Source organism: Prionailurus bengalensis, chromosome D1 (genome assembly GCF_016509475.1).
Source record: "Prionailurus bengalensis isolate Pbe53 chromosome D1, Fcat_Pben_1.1_paternal_pri, whole genome shotgun sequence".
Lineage (NCBI taxonomy): Eukaryota > Metazoa > Chordata > Mammalia > Carnivora > Felidae > Prionailurus > Prionailurus bengalensis.
In genome coordinates, this window is record NC_057346.1 from 101432525 (window position 1) to 101458693 (window position 26169).

Genomic DNA, 26169 nt, shown 5'->3' on the forward strand with positions numbered 1-26169 from the left:
GTTTATTCCGACTCATAAATTCTGTGCATATTTAATTCTGTACAATGCTTAGAAAATGGTAAATATGTAAAAACAATGAATACTAAGTGTTATGTGGCACCATTTGCAATGCCAAGTGATCTTGATCCTTAGTATGGTTCTTAGGACCATAACAAAGTGCTCCGTGCTTCTTGTCTGCCTCTCTCACTCTTACAATTTCTTTTTGTGCCCTAAGTTTATATTTCAGTCCAATAGTAATAATACTAAGAAGGGCTGAATTTTAAACAATAGAATTATATATATATATATATATATATATATAATACTATATATAATATATTGTTTTATAATTATATATTATATTTTATAATTATATTATAATATAAAAATATAATAATAAATATATATAAATAATAAATACATATACTTATTTATGTGCCTAGTAGTTCTCATAATTTAGCAGGCAGCAAAATCACCTGGAGACCCAGTCAAATCAAGAATTGTGAGCCCGGGGTACCTGGGTGGCTCAGTTGGTTGAATGTCCAACTTTGGCTCAAGTCATGATCTCGCGGTTTGTGAGTTGGAGCCCCACCTTGGACTCTGTGCTGACAGCTCAAAGCCTGAAACCTGCTTTGGATTCTGTGTCTCCCTCTCTCTCTGCTCTCTCTGTCTCCCCTCCCTTGCTCATGTTCTGTCTCTCTCTCTCAAATTTAAATAAACATTTAAATTAAAAAAAAAAAAAAAGGAATTGCAGGCCCCATCCTAGAATTTTTGATTCAGAAAGCTGGTGATGGGGTTGGAGACTTTGCATTCCTAACAACTTCTCAGGTGCTCTGGCTGCTATTGGTTTGGGGACCACATGTTGAGAGTCACTGTTCTGTGTCAACTTCACAGAGGCATATGAAGCCTCTTTCTTCTTTCTGTTTCTCCTTTCCATTCAGGTCTACTTTTAGAAATAACTTTTCAATCAACAGGAATCATGATGTTATCTGAAGGAAATCGAAGTATCATATCCTTTTATTCTTTTGGGTTTTTCTGAATACCCAGCCCTCCAGGTTCCACTCTTCCTGGTTTTCTCGTCTATCTATATGGCCACTGCCATGGGCAACGTGGGCATGATTATAATCATCAAGATAAATCTGAAATTCCACATGATCATGTACTTTTTCCTTAGTCATTGTCCTTTGTAGATTTCTGTTATTCCACCATAGTGACACCTAAATTGTTAGAGAACTTGATTGTGGAAGACGGAACCGTATCTTTCTCCGGTTGCATTATGCAGTTCTCCTTTGCTTGCATATTTGGAGTAACAGAAGCTTTTATGTTAGCAGCAATGGCCTATGACCGTTGTGTGGCGGTCTGTAACCCCTTGCTCTGTCTTACTATTATATCTCCAAAGCTCTGTGCTCCGCTGGTGGCTGGGTCATACTCATGGGGTATAGTGTGTTCCCTGACACTCACATATTTTCTCCTTGCATTATCCTATTGTGAGTCTAACATCATAAATAATTTTATCTGTGACCACTCTGTAATTGTTTCTGTCTCCTGTTCGGACCACTATATCAGCCAGATGCGCTGTTTTATTATTGCCATATTCGATGAGGTGAGCAGCTTGATGGTTATTCTGACGTCTTTTACCCTCATTTTTGTCACTGTTATGAGGATGTCTTCTGCAAGTGGGTGCCGGAAAACCCTCTCCACCTGTGCCTCCCACCTGACAGCCATCACCATCTTCCATGGGACCATCCCTTTCCTCTACTGTATCCCTAATCCTAAAACTTCTTGGCTCAGAGTTAAAGTGGCATCTGTGTTTTACACAGTAGTGATTCCCATGCGGAACCCCTTAATCTACAGCCTTAGAAACAAAGATGTGAAGGACACATTGAGATTAGTTGTTGCAAAATTGCTTTGTCCCTCAATATAATCTTGTTAGATTAATTATTTTATTCCTGAAAAAACAAACAAACTGATTTACTATGCTAGAGATTGTTCAACCCTTGTCATGCAATTGATGATTCAAATCATTTTGCAATTAATATGTTTCAGTGAATATATTTATGGCAGGGCATTTTATGATAATTGATTTTGTACACATTCATTTTTAGGGAAATATCTCCAGACGTGTAAACCAAAACTTAAACAAATAAATAAACTCTTGGATCGTAATATTTTTGCAATGTTTGTAGGTTATTTTAAACTATTTTATCATGTAGTATGATTTCATATTTATGTTTCCAAAATAAAACTAATCACCAGTTCATCAAATATGTGCAGGTCGAGAATGGTTCCCTCGAATCACAATCAGGTGGCTCGTGTTCCAGGGACGGCTTTGGAGGGGTGTGTCAGCTCACTGTACCTTGTACAGAAGCCAACCTTTTGCTATTTGTTGTATTGAATGGCAGAAGTTGACTTTAACTCATGAAACTTTAAAGGGACCCAAGCATATCTGGTCACTTAAAGATAAGACACAAATAGAATGGATCCTCAAAAAACTGATGAAAAGAACTTCATCAACATTAAAATCTGTTGCAAACGTTCCTTGTTGGTAAAAGAGAGTGTTAAGAAGTAAGCCACAGGCTATGAATAAATATTTGCTATATATACATCTTTGCCACATATATGCACGTACACATGTTTGACAAAGGATTTGTTTGTAGAACATATGAAAGAAAGCTCTTTATACTCAAGACAAGAAGACAAAGGATCTAGTCAAAGGTGAAATATTTAAGCAGACACTTGACAAAACGAGGTAAATGAATAATCGTTACGCACATGAAAAGATACTAAGTATTATTAATCATCAGTGAAATTCTTATTAACACTGAGATACTGCTGCACATCGGAATGGCTAAAATAAATAAAACTGAAATATCATGTACTGGTGAAAATGTGGAGCAAGCAGATTGCTCACACATTTCGGATGGGGGTAAAACATAAAATGACTTTGGGAACAGTTTAGCTGTGTCTTCTGAAGTTATGTGAACACTTCCCATGGACCTTAACAATTCTCTTTTTCAGTATTCATCCATAAGATACGAAATCCAACTTATTTATTTTAACTGAAGAAAAAATTGTTCTCTCTGGTACACGCAATAATATAGGAAATGGAAAATAGGAAAAATAGCGTGTGAGGGATATTTTTGCCTTTTATAAACTTTTTTTTGACTTTTTTCCTTTAAAAAGTGATTTTTCTAGGAGTAGTTTGTCTTTCATGAAGAGCTCTTTCTATAAACCTATCAAGGATAAACAAGAGTTGGCAGGAAAGATATGACAAGTTTTTGTCAGTTTAACATAGAGAAACTTAAAGTTACGTAAATAAATAAAATATGCTACTATATAAACTTGTTAATATACATAAATCTTTTGCATTGTGCCTTTGGTAATCTTATAGCATCTATGTTACCAAGACTTTGAAAACTGTACCGATGAGGTATAATCGTCCTGTCATGTAACTGAGATTTGAGATAAGGGTGACCCTTGTTTATGGAAGAATGGTTTTCAAATTGTTATGAATTCTGAGAAAAGACAGATGCTGTATCCATGAGTAAATGTTTGGTGAGGACAAGAAATGAAGTACTCTTGGCTCTAAACAGAGGGAGATTAGAAGAATGATTTGTCATAAAAGTCATAGAAGTCATGGAAGTCTTGCTGATATAAGAGGGGGAAGAGAGGTTCTCCGAGAATAAGAAAGAAACCATTAAAATCATCCCATGATGCATCGCTGTTCCTTCAGCGTAGTTGGCTTTTGAGAAAGAACTAGCTCCTATGTAGCTCCCTCAGATCTTAAAATGTGTAATGTTTGTGTTCTGTCCTCGTGTTGGAGTTTAACTTTCTCTTCTGCAGCTTAATAGCCAGACAAATACTGTGAGAGGGGAGAGATGGTCAAGCCTTTGAGCAAGGTATCAATTCTCTTGTGAGATATTTTTTTCTTAAACACCATGACATTTCCCTAGGACATTTCAATCTGTCTCTCTGGTTCACATACCCAGCCTCCCACAGAAACCTAGAACATAACAAAGGCTCTGTAGGGAAAAATTAATAATGAGTTTAGGATTTCTTTACTTTTCAATTTATCAGTAAATTCTTTTTTTAAAACATTTAAAAATGTTTATTTACTTTGAGAGAGAGATGGGGAGAAGGGCAGAGAAGGAGAGAGAGAGAGAATCCCAAGCAGGATCCATATTGTTCACGGCAGAGCCAGCCAGACACGGGGATCCATCTAACGAACCATGATACCATGACTTGAGCCAAAATCAAGAGTTGGGCATGTAACCAACTGATCCACCCAGGCACTCCCATCACTAAATTTTTAGACAACTTTATCAAATAAATTTCCTGTGTCTCCACAAAGCACTGCTAGATTATTTTCTCAGTATTGACCCTCTGCAAGGGCCAAATCTCCTCAGCTTGTTCCTCGAACCAGCAAAAAATGTGAATGTGAAGGAACAGCTGGTGACTGTCAGTAAAAGAAGTCATATGAAGAGTTCTTCAAGCAAGAGGGAGACAGATGGATCTTGGAGAATAACCATAGACCATGGAAAACTCAACCAAATAGTAGGCATCCGGCATATGAATATGGGTTAAGGCACATAACATGCAAACATTGATTTGGCAAATGTATTATTTACCTTTCTAATTGTGAAAGGAAATCAGAAAGAATTCACATTCCCAGTGTGCAGAGGTGTAGTGGTGGGGAGCAGAGGCAGGGCAGAACTGATGCCAATCCCAGTGTGTGAATGACAATGCGGATCTCTGGGATTCATGTCACTTACCACAGATGTTTCTATTCCTTGTGATAAATAGCCTCTGTTGTGTTAGGGTCCCTGCAAGAGTAGGGTAAGAGATAGGTTGTCAGGGGCCCAGGGAGAGTGTTGAATGGATCTAATTGGGTGGTATTCAGGTAAAGTAGACCCAATGGATTGGTTGGCACCCATTGTTTTTAGAGAGTTAAACATGCTTCCAAAATACATTTGTCAGGTGAGTAGGTGGCTCAGTTGGTTAAGCATCCAACTTGATTTTGGCTCAGGTCATGATCTCTCAGTGATGAGATCAAGCCCTGTCTCAAGCTCTGCACTGACTGTGTGCAGACTGCTTGGATTCCCTCTCTACCTCTCTCTCTGTGCCCCTCCCTGACTCCTGCTCTAGCTCTTTCTCTCTCAAAATAAATAAATAAATAAATAAACTTAAAAAAATTTTAAAAAACCAAAATACTTAGTCATTTTTAAAAACGTATGGACACAAAAAGATTATAATATTCAACTGTATTAGTACAAACTTGGAAGAATAGATTGCCCATATTTGAAACACACACACACACACACACACACACATTTATTTCAATGAAGCAAATCAATATTTCCAAGGACAAAAATGATTATTTTATGTTAAATGAAAAATCCAGAATCCAAGTTCTGTTGTTTATACATCTCACAACAAATATATTTTGCAGAGAAAAAGAGAAAAATCATACAGTGAATGTTAATAGCAGTTATCTCTGAATGGTTGCATATTAGCTGATTTATCCTTACCTTTGTTTACTGTAGTTACCATATTTTCCAAGTCAGTTTGTATATTTTCTGTAATTACATTTTTAAAAGAAATTCATGCTGTAGACTTGGTGAAACATTGTCTCCAGTGATTTAGAAGAAATTGCATTCTTGTAAAACGCCACACAAGCTAGCACGCAATCTCATTTCTGAGTTTGTGATGTAAAAATAAAAGTTGAGTACTAATTCTCCAGGGTCTAAATCTCTGAGGTCATGGAAGCATACATAAACCCTACATTTCGGTCCTAGGAGTCAGATTCTCTCTCTCTTTCTCTCTCCCCTTTCTCTGAGTTTCTCTGGATACTAAGAAATATAATCCTGTCACACTAATTAAAATTTATTCTCTACTCCTGCAATATTTACCAACCGCTTAATATGTTTAATAATGTTTGAATTCTGAGTTGGAACTTCCTTGGAGACTGTTAATAATAGCACAGGATCTTCAGGTGAGTTGGTATCAGGCTGGCTGATCTATTTTGTGTAATCTTTCATTTATATGGGGGACCTGCAGCCTTGAGACAGGGTATACTCTTTGCTGGTCTAAATGACATAATGTCTCTGAAGTCGGTCTTTCTAACAGCTCCCGCTGATGAGCTGTGATTTCTTCCCCCTTCGCTAGGGTATCATCCCAATTTTTACTTCGAGAAGAGCTACCATGCTCCTAGCATAGTAGAATCACACTGAAAACTTCAAAAGAATATTGTAAAAACTGAGACTGTCCTCAACATCTCAAAGTCCTATAGATAGGAGATAAGAATAACATGTATAAAGTCGTAGTGAACGCAACAGATCATGACATTTTGATTTCCTGAGAATAATGCCCGTAAGTACAGCAAGAATGTAGAAAATACTGCTGGAGTGAAAAGGGAAGGTTTCTTTGTGATAGTAGTTTTCATGTAATGCAAGTGCTGCATCAACACACGGGAGAAAAAGAGAATATTTCAGGTCAAAGGAAAGAAAAATCACATAAACCATAGAACAAATGAGCACGTGTTGTTGATGATCAGCCATGGATATTGGCATTAAAGGAGGTTAGATGTTGGGAAATGGCTCGGGTCAGGCCTTAGGTGGAACTGAGCATAGAAATTTTGATTTGATAAATTAGTCGACAGGAAGAAATCCAAGTTGTCAGAGCTAAAGGCTGTCCTAATAGCCACAGTAATCAAGGGAAGAAGAATTTGATGTTCTTCCAGTGCAAGCTAGAAGCACTCCAGGGAAGCTAGCTGTGTTTAAGCTACTATAATCCAGCTGGGTAATGATTGCAGTTTGCCAAGTCTCCATGGGTGCCAACCTGATATTACAAAGAGAGGACAAGAAAGAATCAGATAATAATGAGAAAGCAAAGGGGAAAACACAGAGAATTTATTGAAAGACAGTAACTGGAAAATTCAGATGATCAGGGTCAAGTGGAGATTCAGGAAAGAGACCTGGGCTTCCCCGTGGCATCCCAGATGTACCCACCTATCTGCGGCTGCCCACTTCAGCCCTTGACCTATTTCTTAGATTTAAAAAAATAATAATACAAGGGCTTTAAAATAATATTAATTAGTGATAGCACTAAGAATTTTTTTTTAAACAGTGGGGGTGTGGAAGCCCACACCTACTGGATTCCACAATTTTCAGACTCAGTGCTAAGTACATTAACATCATTCCCTAAAATAATGTTGATATACGCATGCAACATGTATTATCATGTCATTATTGCTGACAAAACTGAGGTTCAGAAAATTTAATTCATCAAAGATCACAGAGTAAGTGACAAAGCCTGAAATTGAATTTAAATCTTGGTTCCCAAGCACGGGCTTCTTTCATTATGCTGGACCGTCATTAGCTCTTTGTCCCTTTCCCACCCATTCCTTCTCTGCACATAGAAAGTACATGTTGTTGAATCAAAAACCAGCATTTAGCTATGAGGGAAACAATAGTTTCTTTCTACCTTGACCTGGTCAGACAAAACTAAAATGATGTCTTTGTTTATGAGATTCATGCTAATAGATTTTAATTAACCTGAATATTAAGTTAGCCTGTTACTGGCTAACTTATTGTTTTAAAAATTATTGTTAAATGGTTAAAGATACTTCTGTGGCTAAGGACTACTTGTGAATACAAGATGCTTCTGCTTTCTCAAAATAACAGGTACAAGTAAACAAAGATGGCATGACTCAAAACAAGATAATCACATATATAACTTTAATCAAAACCAACGGCCCCACCAGAAATTTTCCGGATCATAATGTAAACATTGGTGCTTATTGCTGTAACGTCTAGCTTGAGAAGCTTGAGCAAAACATGTCGTAAGTTACTCTCTAATTTAGATAGTGTATGAGTATTTAATAATATACATGCCTAGTAAAGTTATCAGATTAAAAATAATAGAAAGTTAAAAAGATAATAATTAAGGAATCTAGATGAGTATGTTGAAAGCAGCAAGGGACACCTGGGTGGCTCAGTCGGTTAAGCGTCCAGCTCTTGACTTCAGCTCAGGTCATGATCTCACTACTGGTGAGACCTAGTCCCATGTTGGGCTCTACACTGACGGTGCAAAACCTGCTTGGGATTCTCTCTCTCCCTTTTCCTCTGCCCCTCCCCTCATGCTCTCTCTCAAAATAAAAAAAGAAATAATAACTTAAAAAAAAAAGGAAAGCATTAGTGACACTAAGTGAGAAAATAGTTAAGTAGGAAAGAAAACACAGAAGTCGGAGGAAAACATGTCACAAGTGCGACTTTATTATTTTACCAGGTTCCTACATTGTTTTTGGAACACTGAAGTAATTATTGTAGCATTTGGATAGAATCAGTGGAAAGCTTGAAGATAATGCGGGGCTATGTTCTGTCCACATCCATATATTTTTTTCAAAACACGGAAATTCTTGCGGTGCCTTATTTTTTTTATAAATATTTTTTCAACGTTTTTTATTTATTTTTGGGACAGAGAGAGACAGAGCATGAACGGGGGAGGGGCAGAGAGAGAGGGAGACACAGAATCGGAAACAGGCTCCAGGCTCCGAGCCATCAGCCCAGAGCCTGACGCGGGGCTCGAACTCCCGGACCGCGAGATCGTGACCTGACTGAAGTCGGACGCCCAACCAACTGCGCCACCCAGGCGCCCCTTGCGGTGCCTTATAAATGCTGCCTTCCCTGAGCCTGGGGTTGAACATCATAACTATCGAAGTGTTATCGCCTCTAATGTTTTACATCTGATCCTCGCTTTATAAAATTGAGTGCTACATTTAGCTGCATTGTTATATTAACCCCCTGAAAAAGGGCGGATCTTCAGAATGATGGAACTGTGAAAAATACATGTGGTCTACAACAATGTGGTGTAGTTTTCTGTCTGTTCCCTACATTTAATTTGAGTTCTGCCACTCAGGATCAATTTCAAAACCGAGCTCATCACTAGTAAGCTGTGGGACCTCAAACGAGTTCCTTAACTTATATATGCCTCCCCATCCTTAAGTAAAACATGAAGCTCCTTGTTTTACGATTCACAGTGCTATTTGAAGATTTCAATCAATGCATTTTAAGGTTTTAACACAATGCCTGCCACGTGGTAAGTGCAATAGAAATGCGTGATCACGATGATCATTGCTACTGTTCTTAGTATTATTTCAGATTCTTCTCCAACCACAAGCATGTTGCTCCTGGAAGGAAACCACAGTACCGGAGCCGCATTCACCCTCTTGGGCTTCTCAGAATATCCGGATCTGCAGATTCCCTTGTTCCTGCTATTCCTGACCGTCTACACCGTCACTGTGGTGGGGAACCTGGGCATGATCATGATCATCAGGGTCAGTCCCCAACTCCACACCCCCATGTACTTTTTCCTGAGCCACTTGTCCTTTGTCGACTTCTGTTACTCCACTACAGTTACCCCCAAACTGTTGGAGAACTTGGTTGTGGAAGACAGAACCATCTCTTTCATAGGCTGCATAGTGCAATTCCTCTTGGCTTGTATATTTGCAGTGTCAGAAACGTTCATGTTGGCAGTGATGGCCTATGACCGCTTTGTGGCAGTTTGTAACCCTCTACTCTACAAAGCTGTCATGTCCCAAAAGCTGTGTGCATCGTTAGTGGCGGGGCCCTACACGTGGGGTGTAGTCTCTTCCCTGACACTCACCTATTTTCTCCTGACATTGTCCTTCTGTGGCTCTAACATCATAAATAATTTTGTCTGCGAGCACTCTGTCATTGTCTCTGTGTCCTGCTCTGACACCTACATCAGCCGGGTGCTTTGTTTTGCCATCGCCATGTTCAATGAGGTGAGCAGCCTGGTAATCATCCTCACTACTTACATTTTTATTTTTGTCACTGTCATAAAAATGCCTTCTGCTGGTGGGCGCCAAAAAGCCTTCTCCACTTGTGCCTCCCACCTGACTGCCATCACCATCTTCCATGGGACCGTCCTGTTCCTTTACTGTGTACCCAACTCCAAAAACTCATGGCTCATAATCAAAGTAGGTTCTTTATTTTATACCGTGGTGATCCCCATGCTGAACCCTCTAATCTATAGCCTCAGAAACAAAGATGTGAAGGAGAGTGTCAGGAAATTAATTAATCACTCAATGCAATTTTGTCAAAGGGGTGGATTTTCAAAAGAGATTTGATTTATTATATGGAGAATTACTCAATGCTTCTAGTAGAGGTGACAGTTCAAAGTATTTAGTCAATTCACCACATTTTGAAATCTACTGTTGTAATAAACCAGTTATTTGATCACTGATTTCTGGTCACTTCAATGTGTTGTAAAAGACCTATGAGCAACAGGTGAAGAAACATAGTGTTGTGGGTTGAATATTTGCCCCCCAAATATCCAAGTCCATCCAGAAGCTCAGAATATGACCTTATTTGAAAACAGGATCTTTACAGATGTAATAAAGGTGAAGATTGAGATGAGATCGCCCTGGATGAGGGTGGGCCCTAAATCCAATGAGTGTGTCCTTATAAGAGACAGAAAAAGAACACACGGAGAGGTCTTTGTGAAGATTAGTGCTCTGCTGATACTGAGTAGGGGGCTCTAGGGGGATGCAAGGAAGGCTTCTCCCCTAGCATCTTCAGAGGGAGCAGGACTCAGGCTACTGGTCTTGAGAACTATGAGGAAATGCATTGCCCTGGTTTAAGCCACCACGTTTGTGATAACTTACTGCAGCAACTCTAAGAAACTTATCTAACAGTAAACAGCAGACCATAAAATCCAAAATCCATAAATCCATTGGATTACCATGCTGGCATGATAAATCATTTCTCAATTCCATTTAAACATTGAGAATGTTAGGTGATGAGATGTTTATTTATTTGTTGCTTGGTTGGTTGGTGGTTGGTTTTTTTGGTGGTGATGGGGGCGGGGTTTCCCGGGATCCTGAGCTGATGGCCAAGAAAGAATTCTTGAAGACGTCTTTGGTGCAAAAAGGTGATTTTATTAAAGCACAGGGACAGAACCCGTGGGCAGGAAGAGCTGCCCCAGGACCACAAGGAGAGACTAGTTATATACTATGGAGTTGGGAAGAGGTGAAGTCCAAGGGAAGTTTCCAGTGAGATTTTCAGATGCCAAAGAAGATTCCCAAGATAGCGGAGGCCTAGCTATTGTCACGCTAAGGTTGTTTTCCCCTCTAGCAAATCATTAGCATTAAGACAGAAGACAGTTCCCTGAGGAACATTTTGCTCTGGCTGCCTCAAGTATTTGTCAATGGGCTGCAGGTTATAAAGAAATTTAGTTCCTTTGCCAGTTCCTTCTGCCTTTGTTTCATGCATCATTAGGGTCATGGAGGAATTCTACAAAGTGGTGGCTAATTAGGAATGTAAATATGGAAGAATTAGTAATAAGCAGAGAGGCACTGTTTCTAAGACCTGGCCAAGTTCTTTGTTCCTTCTTCCAAGGGCTTTTTGTACTTTTATTATAGTATTGGAAGTGATGTGAAACATGATGACGGAGTATCAAGTTAAAAGTATTTTATATGAGGGGCACCTGGGTGGCTCAGACGGTTAAGCGTCCGACTTCAGCTTAGGTCACGATCTCGAGGTCTGTGAGTTCAAGCCCCGCGTCGGGCTCTGGGCTGACAGCTCAGAGCCTGGAGCCTGCTTCGGATTCTGTGTCTTTCTCTCTCCCTGCCCCTCCCCCCACTCTTGCTCTCTCTCTCTCTCTCTCTCTCTGTGTCTTTTTCTGTCTCTCTCGCTCAAAAATAAACACTAAAAAAGATTTTTTTTCAAAAAGACATCAGATATGTTTAAGTTTAAAAATTTTAATTTAGATACTAAAAAAGAAAAAAAGATAATAAATCATTGGCTACTATTGAAGGTTGCTGGGGTGTCAAGGCATTGCTCTGAAAACTGACAAATAAGGGAAATAAATATTTATTTTGTCTTTCTATTATGAGTTGCATTTCAGGGTTACCTAACAGTTTGTGAGGGGAAATTCAGGGAGAGTAAAAGCAGAAAAGAGGATGGAATTAGAAAATTGCGATTTCAGAACTCCTAATGTTAAAACATGCACCAAGGCAATGGTTTCAAGAAATATTAAAATCATTACGCAAAATGTTGGTGGGGAATGCTAAAATGAGGTGATCTAGCTGACAGGACCTGCATCCACAGATGGGACCGAGGATCCCTAGAAGACGATCAGTTAACAGGTGCTTTTGTGATCCAATACCACGGGAGGAGTCAGAACCACGTCTGAACAATGCTTGCCGAACAGAAGCTAAAAGAACTAATAAAGCTTCTTGAGGTGTCAGTTTATAAAACCCAGGGCAGGAACAAGTCAAATGACACCAATTAAAGCAGTAAGCCCAATGCAGAGAATGCAGCCTTCTGCAAAGGGTCCAAGTCTTCCGCAAAATTACTTGAACGCACATACCGGTCACATGTGTGTGCACGCCCAAGCGCCCCGCCCCCAGGGAACTGTTACATGATACATTGAGCATTTACATAATAAAGGAAACTGAGTTATAACAAGAGAATATGTGTAGAATTTTGTAAGGATATATTTTTTGTTAGGTGAAATTTTGACGAGGGTATTTACTCAAATGTTCATTTTACCAACTGTCACGCTTTTCATAAGTTCCTATTAATGACTCAGTTGTCTTAGCAAGTGGATTGATAGAGAAATATAATATTCTATAAATATTATTATATTGTAGAGGACTCAAATTAATAAGACTGGAAGTCAGGGACTCACTGTTCATTAAATGTTCTGGCCCTTCAGGACAAAGAGCAAGCCACATTAGTCTCGTTTTCCAGGCTGCACACAGGACTCTTGGCCAAGAAATACATTAGGGACGGAAAAAAACAATCAGCATGGCCAGCAGTTCTTGTGGATCTTGTTTTGAGGCTTCTAACATTGGCTCAAGGGCTTTTTGTTTCCTTGAATATTTTCAAAAGAAAAAAACATTAACTTTTAAAATAAGTTTTTTCTAATTTTATTTTGAGAGAGACAGAAACAGGGCAAGTGGTCAAGGGCAGAGAGAGAGGAGAGAGAGAGAGAAAAATCCCAGGCAGGCTCTGTGCTGCCAGCACGGAGCCTTATGTGGGGCTCGACGCCACGAGATCATGACCTGAGCAGAAACCAAAGTCAGATGCTTAACTGACTGAGCCACCCAGGCGCCCCGCCGTTAAACTTTTAAAAATTACATCGATAAACCTTTTTTATTCTTAAGCTATATCATCTCAGATTATTTCTGCAGAGCGGAAATTATTCAATGATAATTTCTTAATGAAAATGTACTATAAAAGTATTCCACTAATGGCATCCCGTATTTTGTTATTGTTCCAATACCCATTTAGTAGCATAAACAGAGCTTTAAAGAACACCCATTGATATACCCAAGTAGGTTTCCTTCTTTTCCTTTTGCCATGAATAATGTCACTTGGAAATATCCAAGTTATAATTTTGCAAGCAGATTTAGAAAGCACAAAACATCATGACCAACTGATTAATTATTGGGATGCGTAAAAACACAGTGTGTATTTTTTTCTAAGTTTTTACTTAAATTCCAATTAGTTAACATACAATGTAATATTAGTTTCAGGTATAGAATTCAGTGATTCATCACTTACATACAACACCTAGTGCTCATCACAAGTGCCCTCCTTAGTACCCATCACCCATTTCACTCATCCCCCCACCCACCCCCGCTCCAGCAGCCCTCAGTTCCTTTCTATAGTTAAGAGTTTGTTTTCCTGGTTTGCCTCTCTTTTTCCCCCCACATTCATCTGTTTTGTTTCTGAACAGAAACAAAATAAATAAAATAAATGAAATCATATAGTATTTGTCTTTCTCTGACTGCCTTATTTTGGTTAGCATAATACTCTCTATCTCCATCAACTGCAGGTGTTGCTGAGGATGTAGAAAAAGGGGAACCCTCTTACACTGTTGGTGGGAATGCAAACTGGTGCAGTCACTCTGGAAACAGTATGGACGTTCCTCAATAAGTTAAAACCAGAACTACCTAACGACCCAGCAATTGCGCTATTAGATATCTATCCAAAGGACACAAAAATACTGATTTGAAGGAATACACATACTCTGATGTTTATAATAGCATTATCTAAAAGAGCCAAACTATGGAAATCACCCAAATGTCCATGGATTGATGACTGGATAAAAAGGAGTATATATGTCTAGACATATATCATAGACATAGGCACTCACACAATGGAATCTTGCTCTGCCATAAAAAAGAACACAATCTTGCCATGTGCTGAGTATGCATTTGAAAATAAGTAGTATTTGCTGTTTCCTTTGCCCCAAACTCCACACTCTTCCCCCCAATGTTTGTACGTCTTCCTCTCTCACTTCATCATGGTACAGGCTCAAATAGTACTTCACTGTGGTCTTGTCTGGCCTCCTTATTTAAAATGGGGCGCCTGGGTGGCTCAGTTAAGCTTCTGACTTTGGCTCAAGTCATAATCTCATGGTTCATGAGTTTGAGCCCCACATTGGGCCGGCTCTGTGCTGACAGCTCAGAACCTGGAGCGTGCTTCGGATTCTGTGTCTCCCTCTCTTTCTGCCCCTCCCTTCCTTGCACCATGTGTTTCACTCTCTCAAAAATAGTAAACATTAAATAATTTTTAAAAAATGATATCTTCAGTTATATGCTTATAGCATTTATAATTACTAAAAAATGATCACATATTTATTTATTTGTACTCCCCATTAAATAGAAATTTGTTGACAAAGGGACATTCTTTCTCTTCTTCCCCAATATCTAAGATAGTACCTAGCTCATTATAAACTTATAATAAATAATTACTTACCCTCATAAGGTACCCAACCACTTTTCCCTGGTTCCTGTAGCAAAACACAAAATTCACAGAACAGTCCCTGCTTTAATTCTGAGCATGTACAACCTTCAGTCTTTATTCAATTGTATTGCTTGTTACTACAGAGAAATTATACATCTTTTGAAAGAAAAGTTTTAATGTGATCCACTTCCTTATTATTCTTATATCAACAGTGTAGCCTTGTATTTAATGGATATGTAAAAAACATTTGCCAAATGGATCAGCGCGATAAAACTTTAGCAAAACTACCTGTAAATTTTTCTAAAGGAGAATACTTGAGATATTTTCCATTTGCCAGTAATTTCACCATGCTGCTCCTGATGTTGAAAATGTCAAGATTTCTGATATAATAAACCTGATAAAGACAGGAAGTTGAGAGGAGTGCAAATTTCTTTTGGTTTGTTTGTATTCTGTTTTGTTGTGACTGCAGTTTCAAGAATCACTTCTAAAACATCCTTATCATTCTTTGTGAACTATCTCCTCTCTGCACTGAAATTCCTCGTAGTTCTGGTAGTTTGGCTCTATTCCCAGTTCCTTTGGAAGGCCATATTTATTGTTCAATGAAGACTCATGGTGCACTGACTTTATGCTACTCATTCATCTAGGAGTTTGGGATATATTAGTGAACAAAGCAATGAATGATCTCTGCTTTCCTGGAACTTTTATCTTAGCAGAAGAAAACAAGCAATGTATAAATAAAGAAATAAGTAAGGATTAAAATATGTATTTGAGGGGCTCCTGGAAGTCTCAGTTGGTAAGTGTCCAACTCTTGACTTTGGCTCAGCTCATGATCTCATGATTCATGAGCTCGAGCCCTGCCTGGGACTCTGGGCTGATGGTGTAGAGCCTGCTTGGGTCTCTCTCTCTCTCTCTCTCTCTCTCTGTCTGCCCCTCCCCCCAATCACGCTCACGCACACACACTCTCTCTCAAAATAAATAAATAAAGTAAATATATTTGAAACATGTGAAGTACTTTAAACACTATATTGGGTAGTAGAATAGCCCCAGCGGTAAAACAGTATGTTTTGGAGGGTATCACTGAAAAGCTGCATTGGAACAAAAACTTAAGGGAAAGCATTACAGTGTGCAGGAAACATGAGGAGAAAAGACCATAAATAAAGAGCCACTAATATTTTTTGGAAAACATAAAGCAAAACACAAAATCAAAGAGGTCAGACTAGATAGAAGAAGCAGAGGTGGTTAAGAGTAATAGAATAGGACAAGGTTTCAAAGGGACTATTTTCCCAACTTGATATTTAACTTTTTAAATATTTATGCTTTAACTCTCAGTGAATCATGATGACCTAAAGGAGGGATCTTCACCCTTCTCCAACAGGGTCAGAGTGGATGGCAGGGAGGAAGACACTTATGCCTGCTATATGGTAGCCACTCAATATTTGATAAGGATGGTTTTTATAATTCCATAATTTTATAATGGTTGTAGGTATATGTGGGACTAATCAGGGGTTGGAGAAGTGATTTTAAAATATAACATTTTGGTGCACCTGGATGGCTCAGTCGGCTAGGTGTCTGACTCTTGGTTTTGGCTCAGGTCATGATCTCATGGTTCATGAGTTCAAGCCCCACACTGGGCTCTATGCTGACAGTGTGGAGCCTGCTTGATATTCTCTCTCTGTCCCTGTCTCTCTGCCCCTCCCACACTCTCTCTCTCCTTTTCTTCCAGACTAAATTAATAAACTCAAACATATATTTATATAAATTTTTGTATAAAATTTTCCTAATGCTGCTCCAGGGTTTCAAGCATTACATCAGAGAAAAATGATTAATTTTAATTGTTTATTTCATGACCTCAAGAGAATGGGGCAAGGCATAATCTCTAGGGCTCATGTCCCAAAGGTTGCACTATAGATATAAGAATATATCCATCAGTCCCAACCAAGAGTGACCTTACCTTTGCCATTAGCAGGTTTGTTTTCAGATTCTAGAGACCAATTGATATTAATTTCAATGTAGGTTATCTGGGAAGCAGCACAGTGGGGGAAACTTAGACAGTTCTTGAGAATTATTTAGTCACTGCAGAAGTAACATATCTGGAACATGCAAGGAAGAGAAAGTGCATTTATGCTACACAGTTTTGTCTTAGAGGGCCTGGCTCAGATGAACAAGGGGTACCCTGGGTGGGAGGATAGAAGATGTCTGAGAACTTCAGGAATGTGCATTGTTCTGTTTCTGTAAGTTATGGGAGAAATAGTCAAGGTAGGATAGAGAAGATTTAAGTAAAATGAAACTAGCAGATATTGAATAGACTACCTAGTGAAAAAAATTAAAAGGGGCCAGCTTTAATTAAGATGATAAAGCAGAAAAAATTAGAGAAAATTAGAACAAAATAGGGAAAACAAAGGTAAGAAGATTTCAGCTGTTATATTTCTTGGACTTAATGGTAGAGAAAGATTTTACCAACAATTTAATAATAGTATTTGGGATGCAAGAATCATCATGTTGAATATAACATTCATTTAAAATAAAACCTGAAAAGCCTTAGTAAGTTAAATATTATATTAAGCAAGAAGTGTGATAATGAGAACATCTAGCTTCATGATGGATGTCTTTTGAGGTTGTGTTTAATACTCAGATGTATGAATATAGGGACACAGAGGTCCTTTAAGCTCTCAGTCTTGAATATGATCTGATATCTTTATTGATGGGCCATCTGAAACTATTTCTTGGGTTGTGGGACCAAAGATAACCTTACCATTGAGAGGATTAAGAGTTTTCTGCTATGATAAGATATTCGAGGTGTTGGGCACCAACTGGAGAAGTACAATGATACTTTTGTATTACTATTTTCTTCTAAAATGCCTTCATAGTGTATTACTACCTCGAGTGTTTAAAAAATCCTTCTCCTTCACAGATACTATATGGACAGAATGAATATCCTGCATGTCTTGAAGGGAGAGGAGAGGTGAGAAAAGAGAGAGAAAGAGATTCCTAGGCAAGGAAAGTTTCTAAGTCACTTATTACTACTTTAGTTATTTCCGGGAGAGAAAATTTCCCTAATTCTTGTTCTTATTTCATCATGATGCTGATTTCTAGTGCAGCTCTTTGGTCTGTACATTGTCTGTAGACTAATTCCTATAGGCCCAGAGACTCTGGCTTGTCACAAATTACAAGTATGATCATCAATAAAAGAAATATCTTGGTATCTAGACCTAGAACAGGGGTCAGAGTCTGGTGTGGAGGAATGGACATATGGTTGGGATTCTGATCAAGGCTCTAGTCGCAGGTATATAGATTGGTCATTATTGGTATGTCATTGGGAAAGTCAAGGTGTCTCCAGAAGTTTTGTCACCTCTAGAACAAGGAAGTAGACATGATTATCTTTAGCATCTAATCTAATTATTTATCAAGTAATGAGGTCACATTGACAATTTGGAGCCCATTAGTTGAGGAGAATACTCTGAAAAAATGAATTAAGGTTTATTTTGATATCAGATTCACTGAGTCAGAAAGAAAAAGATTAATGTGTTGTATGAAATGAATAATAAAGGCAAAAATATAAAATGTTAAAGGTGTTTATGCTTAATGTCACAGTGTAAACCTCTGATGTAAAAATTAATTTATTTGGAAATTTCTCATGTTTGTACTGCTTATAGGGCTGACATAATCTGTCATTATATTATATTAGGTGTGTCTTTTATGCACTTATAATGTGCAAGGAGGGCTGAAAGGGTTATGCTAATGTTTGATTTAAAATAACCATAAATCCCTTTATCTCATACTTTTATATGTAAATATTAAAAATTACAGTTAAGAATTTAAACAACTTTTAAAGATTTTATTTTTATGTAATCTCTACACCCAACATGGGGTTCGAACTCACAATGCCAAGACCAAGAGTCACATGCTCTACTGGCTGAGTCAGTCAGGCATACCGAGAACTTAAAAAATTTTAATTCAGTAATTGTATTACTTTTAAACTTAATGAACATTTCAAAAATGATTTTGTGTTTTCAAATATTAGACATTTAGCATATCTTACATAAAAATACATAGAGAAATTATGAAAAGATATTTTGCTTCATCTTCCAGTCTTGGTAAGGGGTAGTTAGGAAGCTTCTTAGATGCTCACTCCCTTACTATTTTTATTTTCAGGACCGATTCAGACTCTGGCAAACAGAAACCATCATGTTACTTTCAGAGAGAAATAAAACTGGGGCTGTGTTCACTCTCTTGGGCTTCTCAGATTACCCAGAGCTGAAAGTCCCTCTCTTCTTGATTTTTTTGGCCATCTACAGTGTCACTGTTGTAGGAAATATTGGGATGATAGTTATAATCAAGATTAACTCCAAACTGCACACCCCCATGTACTTTTTCCTCAGCCACCTCTCATTTGTGGATTTCTGCTATTCCTCCATCATTGTTCCCAAGACCCTGGCAAACCTAGTGGTAGAAGACAGGACCATTTCATTTCCAGGATGTATAGTACAATATTTTTTCTTTTGTTCCTTTGTGGTAGCTGAATCCTTTTTATTGGCTGTGATGGCCTATGACCGCTTTGTGGCCATCTGCAACCCTCTGCTCTACACAGTGGCCATGTCCCAGAAATTCTGTGCCATGCTGGTGGTTGGATCGTTCACATGGGGAGTAGCATGTTCCCTGATACTCACATGTTCTGCTATCAAATTATCTTTCCAGGGTTTCAACACAATCAATCACTTCTTCTGTGAGTTCTCTGCATTGCTGTCCCTGTCTTGCTCTGATATTTACATCAATCAGTTGCTGCTTTTCATTTTTGCCACCTTCAACGTGGTCAGCACACTGCTTATCATTCTCATGTCTTATGTATTTATCATTGTCACCATCCTCAAGATGCGTTCAGCCAGTGGTCGTCGCAAAGCCTTCTCCACCTGTGCCTCCCACCTGACAGCCATCACCATCTTCTATGGGACCATTGTCTTCCTCTACTGTGTTCCTAACTCCAAAAACTCGAGGAACACAGTGAAAGTGGCATCTGTGTTTTACACAATGGTGATCCCTATGCTGAATCCCTTGATCTACAGTCTGAGAAATAAAGACATCAAAGATACAGTCAGCAAGATAACTGAAGCCTTTTCTTTTTGAGCATATTATTGCAGTACATTGTCCTTGAAATGTAAATCAAGTGGGCCCATAATTGTTGATTGTAAGATAAGTTTAAATATAATGAAGAGTTGATGTACAATGGATTGGATGTGGATTTTGATCCAAGAGACTTACCTTGATGTTATCTTTTGCTCACTGGAAAAAAAAATCAGAAGCCCCTCTGACCTTTGGTTTTTAATCCAAAAAATTGAGATAATATAAACTAGCCTCTATTCTGATTGTGAAGACTAAAACTTAATTTAGATATCATGTGAAATACCTTGTATAATCTCAGTAATCATTAATTTTATTCCCCTTTCTTATAACATACCTCAAGTAGACTAGGTCTCAGTAAACACATAAATATATCTCCAAAAGTGCAACTAGCAGTTAAAATAAAGCATAGTCTTCATCTCCAAGGAATGCACAGTCCAGTGTCGACAGTAGGACAGTGAAGAAAGTGGCCATTGTATAAGGTGGGAAATAAAAAGTATCATAGAGTTTTTGAAAGAAAGAAAAGTTCAAGTCCATTTAGGGACTTTAGAGTAATGACTGCAAAAAATAGGTATCACCTGAACTTGGCTTTGGATAACAAATTGGACAGTTTCAGGAGACGACAGGTATGAGTTTCATTCAGAAGAGCAAAGCATCACAAAATCATGAGGTCAGAATGTAATACTGAATCAGTAATCTAAAAAATATTTTATTGAGTGATTACTATATAACATGTGTGTGTGTGTGTGTGTGTGTGTGTGTGTGTGTGTTGTGTGTGTTGTATTGTGTGTCTAGGTTACTTGGCATGAGTGAAAGTTTAATAAGACATTGTCTAGATCCTGAATGTGTTTCAAAGGAGCTCCATTGTGGCAGTGTGATAAGTTATGATGACATCCATCAAAGGCTTTTAAAGATGTTAGACTGGATTTCAGGAAATCTCTTTTTTTAATTTTCAAAAATTTTTTGAGACAGAGAGATAGAGAGAGGAAATGAGTGGGAGAGAGGGGCAGAGAGAGAGAGAGACAGAGAATCTTAAGCAATCTCCATGCTCATCATGGAGCCTGTTGTGGGGTCAATCCTACAACCCTTGGATCATGACCTGAGCTGAAATCAAGATCAGCATGGCTCACCCAGCTGAGCTACCCAAGTGCCCCTGGATTTCAGAAAATCTTATGCAAAGAATAAGCATGATGAGTGTCTGCCCAACCTGTGTTTCATAGTAACATTCTGCCTATGAAGACATCACAAACATTATCAATCCTTTATCATTTTTTTTCCTGAACATGAACATAATCTCTGACTCCTTCTCAACTGAACTCCCGCCTTAAGAAAAAGTGCTCAGGGTCTCCTGGTGGCTCAGTCGGTTAAGCCCCTGACTTTGTCTCAGGTCCTGATCTCAGGGTTCATGAGTTGGAGCCCTTACATCAGGCTCTCTGGTCTCAGTGTGGAGCCCACTTTGAATCTTCTGTCCCCCTCTCTCTCTTCCCCTCCCTGGCATACTTTCTCTCTCTGTCTCTCAAAAATAAAACAAACATTAAAAAACTGCTCAAAACCAATTGCTTCCATAACTATTCAAAAATAAAATAAAGTCAGATAGTGATTAGCACCAAGGCCTATTTATTTTATCTGACAAATTCAACATACTAAGCCTCTGTAATATTAATAAGTCATGTTGCTTGAATGCCTTATACCTGGTTCTCTTTCTCTTTACTCAATAAGGACAGTTAAAATTGCAAACAAGTTATTAATAAAATGAAAAGTAATACATTTCTGCTGTTCTAATAAAGGAGAACTATTTTATATGGGCTCAGGAAAGTTACTTAAAATGTGCATATTATTTTGAACTTATGATCATTATTAAAATGTTCTATTTATATACATCATAAAATAAGGAATCACTTAAATAACCATTTTACATGGAAAGATACAATCTAAGAAACAGTGTTTTAGAAATGGATGTCTGAGGAGGGAATGCATTTCTCTTCTTTGACTTCGGTTTCTCTGCATATCCACAAATTTCTCTTTCACTTTCCTTTGGTCCTTTTTTTTTTCAAGACACTCAATACATTTTAGTGAGCCTTTTAGTTTACAACATGAGGTGAAAGGATAGTCAGTCCTCTTTAACCAATATTTTACACAGCTGTAGGAAAATATTTCAAACTTTAGGGAATTATAACGGATTACATATATTACAGGTTGGGAAGCAGGTAAACAATATCTTCATTCTTCAATTTTCCAGTTGAGTCTTCCTTTCCAATAGTATCCAGCTCTAATTAGTTACATACATTTCTTCAAGGCCATGTTTTACTGTTGCTGATGTCTTCATACCTGAAACTGCTATTTCAGTCAATATCCGCGAATTCTGTTTCAAAAATGCGTTTTGCATTGGGTGGAATTTTGGCACCTTTCTTTCCATAAGCCCATTCTGGATCAATCTCTAGTTAAGCCTTTTCTCCTTTACTCACTTATACACTTATACAATAAATTAATTCATTATTCATAAATTAATACAATTTACGTGCACTTATACAATCCTAATTTTCCTCAAAATTTAGGAAATTATTTACATTGAATTATTTTTGAAATATTTATATGGAATTAGGAATTCTTTACTTTGAATCAAAAAAGGGTAATTCCTCTTTAGAGAGACTCTTATTTTACTTCTGTTCTGCTTGGACAAAGGACGATCATTTTGGGGTAAAAGTAACACCAACCATTTCGCTCTTACTCTGAGGAAACCAAAGCCCGTAACACGTAAGTGACCCGGCCAAGGTTGTAAAAGCAATTGTTGACAGAAATGAAAGCAATCGGTTGAGACTCCAGACATATCTTCTACTAAACTCTAGCAGACAATCTTGTGTTTTCCTTCAAGTTGCCACATTTCAGACTCTTTATGATAGATTCTGTTGCTTCTATATAGAACATGACATATTCGCCTCTGAAATTTTTGGTTGTGTGCCTCTCAATTTTGAAAATAATTTAATATTGAATATAAAATATTGCATCATAATTTTAAATAGCAGCAAAAAGTGTGATTTCTCTTACATAATATAATTCACTTAAAATACATAAATAAAGGGGCACCTGGGTGGCTCAGTGAATTAAGCATCCGACCTTGGCTCAGGTCATGATCTCACTGTTCATGAGTTCAAGCCCCGTGTCTGGCTCTGTGCTGACAGCTCTGAACCTGGAACCTGCTTCATGTTCTGTGTCTCCCTCTCTCTCTGCCCCTCCTCCACTCACATTCCATGTCTCTCTCTGTCTCAAAGAATAAATACACATTAATTTTTTTTAATCTTAAAAAAGATAAAATGTCTTAATAGTTGTATTCAGAACAGTAACTGGGTCATAGAAAGTGGTCACTGTGAGCATTGGTTACTCTTCTTAGCAAAGGTGGTTTGTTATCTGCACCTATTTCTGGTATTTGACAGAAGTCCGGTTTGACTTCAGCCCCGTGCCTTCCAGCTTCTGAATATAACACAGGCAAAGTTGATAAGACATACTCATCTATTTCATAATGACGGTCTGATCTCTGGTTCACAGAGCAATGGTGGGTGCAGCATAAAGTGCTCTACAATGTATCATGGACTCTGGGAGGAAACTTGTTGGGTTATAATAACAGGTGCCAAGCTGTTTATAGATTTTCTTCCTGTTTATATCTCACGGAAGGTGTTGGAGTTTCGGGATAGTAGTGTTCTCTTGACATCTCATTGATATATCAGAGAGATCAATAGTTGTTTTGGGAAGCTTAGGGAACATGAGTCCCAGAGATACACACACACAAAACCATAAAGCATTTCCATGGTAACATCTCCAGAACCAGGGGAACCACACTTCTCCCACAGGTAGTTGGACTACACTCTGTTTTCTTGGGGATGGGCATAAGTAATATTTTCCGGGAGCTGAATGCTTTTTCTCTATTTGTTCCTCATGAGTGTAATTTACTATGGCCATTTCTATGAAAACGAGGAACCGTAGAGGAGGACAGTAGTATCAAACATATTTTTAAAAGTCTGCATTAAAGTCCGCATTTCACTCTTTCTTGATTAGAGAGTGTTTTAAGAAATGCCGTGCTTCAATTGCTTCTTTATGAAAACGTTTCTCCTGTGTGTCCTGAGACACAGTCTCAAAGGGGAACGTTAACTGTTTAATCTGCAGGACCAACAACCTTGTAACAGCTACTAGTGTAAGAGGGAAAAGGGTGGGAAACAAATCGGGAAGAATGCGTGGTCTCTCCTCGCCTTCCTCCTCTCGCACACTGACTCCATCCATGGAACCTGGAAAAGACCACGTGGAGGTTCCCCTGACAGTGAGCCTGGAGCCTGGAGTCTCTCTGATGCTGAGAGCTGCAGGAAGGGGCCCTCAGGACTGTTCCTGGAGGGACACAGACTTGGGGACCACCTGTGAGGCAGAAAGGAGAGGAATTACTTTGATCCTGTGCACAAAATGAGAAATGTCTTTCCATAGCAGGTTTCTCATCCTTGGTACTATTGACCTTCTGGGTCAGATAATATTTGGGTGTTTGCGTGTGCTCTTGGTATGTGTGTGGGGGGTGGCGGGGGTGGGGTAGCCATGTGCACCATAGACTGTTCAGCAAAATCCCTGGTCTCTACCCACTAGATGTCACTAGCACCCCTTCCTATTGGGAGAACCCAAAATGTCTTGGGACAGAGCCACAGGTCCCAGAGGCATCAAAATATCTCCTGCTCCAGAACCACTTCTCTATAAATAGTCAACAGCCTGATTTTTCACCTTCAGACTTGAAAACAGGCAAGGTTTTCAACATTGTGTACTATGTTGGGCTCAGAAAAAGACACCTCACTTTTACTGACCATTGAAGAGAGAGAACCATATTATCAGAACAACTATTTGTTTTCAGACTGGGATTTCTCAACGTGCATATCTTTTACCTTTTTGAAATCATTTGACCAAAGGGGGACATACCTAGTGGCTTGAATCTTAGCGAAGACCGTGTTTCCTCCAGGAATAATCCACTGGGGACTCCACCTCATAAAGCAGGTTCTAATTTATTTTCAAATGATTAGAAGAAAATATTTATTGTCATGGGTTTTGTAAGGGTTAAATAGGCAAAGCAAATTATGTATGCATATACAGTATTTTACGTGTACACTCTGGCTTAGTGTTATTTAACTTACCGTTTTATCATAATGATTTTTCAGGCCATTAAAGGGCCTTCAAAAACATCCTGTAAATAGTTACATAGATTTCCATAATATATGTGTACCCTAGCTTTCACCATTTCCCTCTTGTTTTTCAAATCTTTTTAATATTTACCTATTTTTGAGAGACAGCATGTGCGAGCAGGGAAGGGGTAGAGAGAGGGAGACAGAGGATGCAAAACAGACCCTGCACTGAAGACAGACAAGCAGATGCTGGGCTACAACTCACAAACTGTGAGATCATAACCTGAGCCAAAGTCAAACACTTAACCGACTGAGCCACCCACGTGCCCCTGACCATTTCCCTCTTGCTGGACATATTATTGCTGAAATTTACTCTCATAAATAATGCTACAATGCAGCAGGAAGACTTTTGGTAATACTTCCCTATGTACATCTTTGATTCGTTCTTCAAATGGATTTAAAACTGAATTTATTTGTCTAATAGGTTAAGGCTTCAGAGTCAGAGTTACAGGAAGTTTGAGACCAAGTACAAACTCCCTGAACAAAAAAAGACAAGAAAGACCATGATTAGGAGAATCACTATGTTACTTTATAGAAAAAAAAAGCTAGTGTGGAGGATAAAAGCTACTTCCCCATCAAAAACATATGGATAAAAAATGAACACTTGTGGGTTAACAGTCTTCAACTGACATGCTTCTCATCATTTCAGTGGAAAACAGGGAAGGATTTGGTGTATTTCAAAACATTATTTTCTGAGATCTCACTAGATTCAGTGCTCATTAAACAGTCTGCCAGGAAAAAGGGATTTGAGTTTCATAACACATTGTGGCTAATTATGTCTGAGGTCTTTCTAGTGATTCAGTGTCAAGCTGTAAATTGTGTAGGAGTCGCTTAAGAATCATATACATCGTGATAGATGTGGATGTTTCTGTGTGATCTGTGAATCAACGTGTGACCTTACGCATCTTTCCACAATGCCTGCACTTTTCCTAAACTTCACAAAAGACATGTCCTAATTCTTTGCGGAAAAAACTTAACTATCTTACGCGTTTTCACGTCTTTTTTTTAAGAGACTGCCAAAAAATGAATCTGAGATCATACAGTGGAGGATAACTATAAATATTTTTCTCCAACCTCAATCAAATGGGAAC

At 38.4% G+C, this 26169-nt stretch overlaps 2 protein-coding genes and 1 pseudogene across 2 annotated transcripts; all 3 read left to right on the forward strand.

Annotated features, from left to right (window-relative positions):
• The first annotated feature begins 958 nt into the window (after positions 1–958).
• Positions 959–1903, forward strand: LOC122482749 (annotated as a pseudogene).
• A 7254-nt stretch (positions 1904–9157) lies between these two features.
• Positions 9158–10129, forward strand: LOC122484327 (olfactory receptor 5D13-like). Its single transcript, XM_043582288.1, has one exon. The coding sequence runs from the start codon at positions 9158–9160 to the stop codon at positions 10127–10129; it is 972 nt and encodes a 323-aa protein (XP_043438223.1).
• An 8815-nt stretch (positions 10130–18944) lies between these two features.
• Positions 18945–19880, forward strand: LOC122482750 (olfactory receptor 5D18-like). The gene has a single exon (XM_043579048.1). The coding sequence runs from the start codon at positions 18945–18947 to the stop codon at positions 19878–19880; it is 936 nt and encodes a 311-aa protein (XP_043434983.1).
• Positions 19881–26169: the final 6289 nt, after the last annotated feature.